Below are 6,000 nucleotides of genomic sequence, written 5' to 3' on the forward strand. Positions count from 1 at the left end.
CAAGATACAGAAAGCTAGCGCGCTCCTCGATGTGACGTAACAATTAAGAGTCAGCCAATCATGATTAACGGCCGTAGCCGATCACGAACGTGCTTTTGAGCGGTCGTGGCCATGGAGAAGAACCGCTGTCGTCTGCGAGTTGTGATTGAACGTCCCCGCGTAATAAATGGGAAAAACTTGCAAATAAAGCGCAGAACGGTCAATCTTTCTAAAAAAATGATTTTCTAAGAGCGTCTTGTGCTTTTTGTCTAAATATTTAGGCCTGCAGGTTCCAGGTGAGCTGTAATCACTTGCGGGTTCTTGCATCCGCAGAACGGTGAATCGCAGCAGCAGACGAATTCTGAATTCTACGAATGCCGACTTTTCCTGTTTAAAAATCTGCTGGCCGGACCATGCGAGTGTCTTCGGAAAGTCACAGGGGAAAGGGAAGACGCCTATGCAACATTTCTGCTCTGCTCTTGGTGTAGAAACGATTCAATAGTCCGAACGCTAGTTCTTCCGATACCCGGTCAATTAACGACAGGTAATTCATTTTTTATTGCAGCATGTATTCATTCTTGTATTTGCTTCCCAGCGACTTCCAAGGGTGCGTCATCTGAAGGGACAAACCAACCACTCTCTCACTCATCCGCCTTTCACTATTACATTTTTCTCCCTCATACACACATTCATACGACGCGATCGACGCAAGCGGCATCTGTTGAACATGAGACAATTGATTTTGAGTTGACTTCCTTCTTTCAACATTAATTTCTTAGGCATTGGAGGCTTGTATGTATTTGTCCTTTCTGTGTGTTCCAGCCTCAGAACATCAATTGTCTCGTGCGCATCCATTCGTTTCGTATTCTGTTCGGTTTCCGTAATTGCTAGCACCAACCCTAGAAAATATAGACCTTTTTCTCCGTATATCTCTGGGCGCCGCCATATTGAGTTCACGTGACCGCCCATGATTGCCGGCCTTCGGCAAGCACGTTGTCGGAGTCTCGTCTCGCGATCGCAGGCGCATGATAGTATTCCGTGTGCGCGTTATCGCAAGCTTCCTTTTCGCTTTATTACATTTTGTTTGCAAATCCTCGTCTTCCTTCACCATCACGGACGTACGGGATGTAAATAATAGCTGCCGTATGCGCTGACACGGAACGGGTAGACGACACACGAGGTTGGGTCAAGATACCGAGATCACGTAAGTGAAGGAAAAATGCTTTTATTTGAACCAGCTCTTACAAGACACAGAAAAAACTTTTTTTTCCGGGATGCTTATCAGTGCGATGCCATATAGTTTCGCACTATGTGCGGTGCTTGTTCTGTCGTAAGTTGCTTAACAAATACATTTCCTACTAAAACCAGCATGGCAATACGTAACGACATAGCGACTAAAAATTTTCATTTCTTTATTTCGATTCTTTTCCAGTGGTGTACAATGACATCATAAACAAAACAGACATTGATGGCCAACCAGGAGAAAACTGCAGGGAATTTGCTGAGGCAACCAACATCCCCGACTCTGGCCACGTCGGAATTGTGTTCTCCAAAGTGGATGGAAACATCTGTTGTCTGCAAGCCAATATTAGGTCAACACAGACTGTCTCAAGTACGTACAAAGTCACCGTTGCCTTTCGTGACAGAAAAGTGCAAGATATCTGTTGCCAGTGTGCGGTAGGACTGAGCAGAACAGAAGCTAAAAGAAAGGACTCCATGGTTCCTCATGTGGGGACAAAAATGTGTGTGGAACTGCTCGACCGCAAAAAAATGTTGTGCCACAGACGATGGCCGCAGAGATTTGTAGCCACAAGGACAGAGAAAATGACATTCTAAGGATGATCTCGTAAGCAGTGCTTACGAATCGGTTGCATAAATCTCCTTCCAGGACAGATAGTCTTGAGGGCACAATGCTCTTTTAAGTGTTGAACCCTCCTGAAGCATAGTCACATCCCGAGAGAACACGAAAACGCACGATATTTTGTTGACAAAGGAAAGGAAAACAATTTTGTTAAAAGAAACATTCGGGGCTATGGTCCTTGCAGCTCTGACATATTCCTCAAATAGTCTTTTTGTAAGTCCAGTGAAGGACGGGAATTGTTCTTCTGGTACAGCCTCATAAAAACTACAGGTTGTCTGTACAAAGCGATCACAGACAAGGGTTCCAGTACTTCTGCTGTAACTGTGGATAGCCGTTATTCGTTAGCCGTTATTATACCTTCTCTCCCGTCTACACTGCACACCTTTCTCGTCAGTCTCCTTCATCACGGAGTAATTTATGCGTTCTGATGCTGGCATAGTGTGCCGCCCTCTGTTGCAGCCGTGGGATGGTCCCTGAAACTTTATTTTGTTTTTGATGTTATGTTGTTTTTACATGAAAGGTTTGCATGAATCCCCTTAGAGGGATGCTCGAACAACTGTGGTGGAAGGCTCTTCAGAGGAAGGTGGGTCATTGGAGCATGTTGCTGTGTCATCACAGGAATTCACGAAATTTTCGTGATCACTGTCAAGCGTGGAAAGTGGCTTCCTGGTCAGGATTCGTCGTCTCTTGTGCATAATGCTCTGGAAAGCAGATGCTGTAAGAATTGGTAGAAGAACATCAGTGGACTCGCTATAAAACATGTACACTCATGCTTGCATACCTATGTGAAAACAACAAAAACACATATGCGCTGGATTTTGACAAAAGAATAATGCATGTTATAAAAATAATGAGTATGCTAGAGATATGGCTGGTTTTCTGAGACAAAAATGAGTATGAGTGACAATGTACAGATAATTTTATCGAAATAAATTACCAGGTAGATTACTTACTGAGGTTGACAAACGAAGTATCGTGTACGGTGAAAGATGAAAGATGAGTGGAAAAGTGAAAGGGGGTTGAGTGAGTATGGGTGGCTAGTTTGCCTGTAGAGGACGATGGTCTTCCTCTCCCGATGGAGTCCCGACCGACGGTGACGGTATGCCACGGAGAGGCGATGGCGGTGGCCTATCTCCATGGCCGCGCCGGTGGAACTGAAGCGGGTGCTCCCCAGGCGCGTGTCCATCCTCGTCCTTGTCCACCGTTGTCCACCTACATGTCCCTTCAGATGACGCACCCTGGAAGTCACTGAGAAGGCGTGTTAGCTTAGCTCAATTGGTAGAGCCCTGGACCGGCAACCCAGAAGATGCGGGTTCGGGTCCTACAGCTGGCTTACCTTTTCAGTGACTGTCATCTTTCATCGTTAACTTCTTAGGCAAATTGAGGCTTTGTATGTATTTGTCCTTTCTATGTTGTTCCAGCCTCAGAACATCAGTCCTTCCATGTCGTGTACGGATTCGCTTTCGTGGGCCGGTCATCGGGAAAATGAACCAAGCGTACCTAAGAAGATGCAGGAAGGTGTTATCAGCCAGAACAAGCCACAAACAGTGAATAGCTTAGCTTACCCGGGCCGACTTTCCAGGATTTCAATCCCTTCTCCGAAGGTTTCGGATCCACGGTTGGCGCAGGTCTTTATTATCTTCATCCGAAGGCAATGTGTGCATCGAAAACTGCACAAGACACGACCAGTCTATGTGCAGCAGCGCGCCCCGGGCGTGCAAGTCACATACGGAATGCTTTCGCGGTTGAATATCGTCTTCGCTGTTTACGTCTTCCTAACTCTAAATTCACCTCTCGGCATTGCATGTACACGTGCGAGTCATAGAAATGAGAAGCGCAGCACGAAACGTACGTCGCAGGAGACGCAAGACGCAAGTAGAAGGCTTTCAATAGCGGCGCGCCAACGGCGCCACCTGGGGAGAGCCTATCGAAGCAAATTTTGAATAAGGTATATAGTCGCTGCAAATAGGAATCACTACTTATAATTAAGGCCTGACTTTTTCGGATTAACTCGATTTCTCCCGGTTATTCCCCCCAAATCAGTTTAGGCCCACTGTGGATTATACACTAGTTACACTAGCGCTCTCAGCCACGGTTGAGTCGACTATGGTTGAGTCCAACCATGGTCGAGAGTGTTACACGGCAGCGCCAACCATGGTTGCCACGGGTGAGTTTCGACTGAGCCCCACAACCACGGTTGAGTCAACCGGAAAGCAAAGTGGCCGCCTCCACGGAATCTTCGCAAACACCGCTTGCCGAAAAAAAGTTAAAAAAAAAGATTTGTTTGGTCGGGGGGGGGGGGGGGGGGGTCGAGGTAGCTTGCCGTTGTTGGCCGCAGGCCGTTGGTTGCAGGGTATGACGAGACACCTCATCAACCTGTGGGAGGATTGCATTTCCGACTTGCGCAGTCAGAAGCGGAATGCCCCACTGTACGATCGCATTGCTACGGCATTGACTGAAGGCGGTCATGAAGCCGTTTTCGTTGGAAGGCAAGTCTGATTGAAAATCGGAAACCTTACCAAAGAATACAGGTAAGAAACACCCTGTGTGATTCTCTCTTATTTGTATGCTGTAGTCTGATTCCTCCTCATGCTTTTCTTTTAAAGTCATCTTGTGTAATCCATCTCATTATTCTTTCGCCATTTGTTAGTTGATCCTTTATTTCCTGATTCTTTTCTGCTCTATTTATCTTATTCTACTTTCATTTATTTTCTTTCTTTGAGGAATAGCAAGCCGACGTCCCGTTTGGCTGACCTTTCCCACGTTTTCTTTTATTTTCCCTTTCGTCTAATAAATATATCCCCCCCTCATTCGTCCTCGAATTGCTATCACGTATCATGTTGTACCCACAGCATCTATTGCGCATTGTGCATCTATTTAGGAGTATTTGATGTATGCGAAGCGAATATGATGTTATAGCATTGCAGTGGTCCCGGCTCATATATATATATATATATATATGTTTGACCAACCCATGGACTTTAACTGCGGGCGGCTTGCTGGACGGAAAGGGGAAAAAATAATAATAGCACGATTTCACCCCGAATTACAGGTTGAAAAATAGCACCCGATTTTTCCCTCCCGAATCTCGTAAAGGCATTTAGCCCGAGAGTGTCATACTCTACTTATGAGATACAATGACTGAAAAAAAAAAAAAAAGGAAACAAAGAAAGATAGCTTCAATTAACAATGAGATACTTGCCGTTAGTATAACGTGAATCCCTGGAGCAGCGCGGGCCTTGGCCAGCACTTGCATTTGCAGGAAGGTGAAGTTCTCTGTGTTGCCTGCAGAGGCTGACATGATTCGTTGTCTTGCCCTGAATACTGATCTCTTCGAACTGATGCGCCAGCAAGGTCGCTAGTCTATAACTCCACTCTGGACTTCCAGAACTTTCTGCTGCGAGAACAATGGCAGAAATATGTACGATATCTGCAACTTTTTTTTATTTTCCCCGTTCTGTGACGGTTAAACTTCCCCCTTTCTCGAGTGCTGGCCGGTATAATAAACCTGCTAAGCTGCATTCAACGTTCCAACTGTTTGTGGGGCTGTCAAAATCAACTCCATTCGCGCCGTCGGACAAAAACATACTTTCGATATTCTACCGTTCCGTGCAATGGAGAGATAAGTCATCGCCATCCCGAAATACCAGCGCTGAAAAGACTTCGAAAGTAAGGCTTAAAATATTGCTGACAGACCAAGGCCGTACCTAAAGAATACGCGGTTACGGACTTACTTTAAAGGTCGGCTCCAGAGGAAACTCACTGTCACAGATTACAACAAAAACTAGCAGGCACAAAGGTTGATGCCTACTGAATGTACTTCCAAAATAGTTTGGCCGAATACCCTCTGTTTGCTGCGAAATCTGTTTTTTGGTTTGCCGTCCGATCGTCCGCTTGAACAGCTGACGTCACGCTCAGCTTTCGCTTTGGCTCTTCTTGGCTTGTTTACTGGCTCGAAGTTTCGCAATCGTCACACTCGTCAGGGTGAAAGCGAAATCGAGAGTCGCCTGTACGTACGGACACTATTCTCTGCGTCTTAATTTGATCATCTTTTTTTTTTTTCCTCCGGCTGGTCAGTACACATAACCTCGTCTAAGGTGTCACTTTGTGAGAGATGCAGCGTGAGTGGAGGAGGAGGAGTGTCGTTGGAAGGAACCCGA

General features: G+C 45.9%; 1 protein-coding gene and 1 long non-coding RNA gene across 2 annotated transcripts in view; both read right to left on the reverse strand.

The window, feature by feature from the left end:
- Positions 1 to 5,251, reverse strand: part of LOC135391295 (uncharacterized) — a 71,311-nt gene extending 66,060 nt beyond the window's left edge. Inside the window, exon 1 of the mRNA XM_064621509.1 lies at positions 5,043 to 5,251. Within this exon, the coding sequence (XP_064477579.1) occupies positions 5,043 to 5,141 (99 nt within the window). The 5' untranslated portion in view covers positions 5,142 to 5,251. The remainder of the gene's footprint in view (positions 1 to 5,042) is intronic.
- Positions 2,292 to 2,977, reverse strand: LOC135392784 (uncharacterized). The gene is made up of 2 exons (XR_010422220.1): positions 2,794 to 2,977; positions 2,292 to 2,555 (listed from the first exon to the last, which is right to left on the reverse strand). It is a non-coding gene; the product is annotated as an uncharacterized LOC135392784 (long non-coding RNA).
- Positions 5,252 to 6,000: the final 749 nt, after the last annotated feature.

Source organism: Ornithodoros turicata, chromosome 4 (assembly GCF_037126465.1).
Source record: "Ornithodoros turicata isolate Travis chromosome 4, ASM3712646v1, whole genome shotgun sequence".
Lineage (NCBI taxonomy): Eukaryota > Metazoa > Arthropoda > Arachnida > Ixodida > Argasidae > Ornithodoros > Ornithodoros turicata.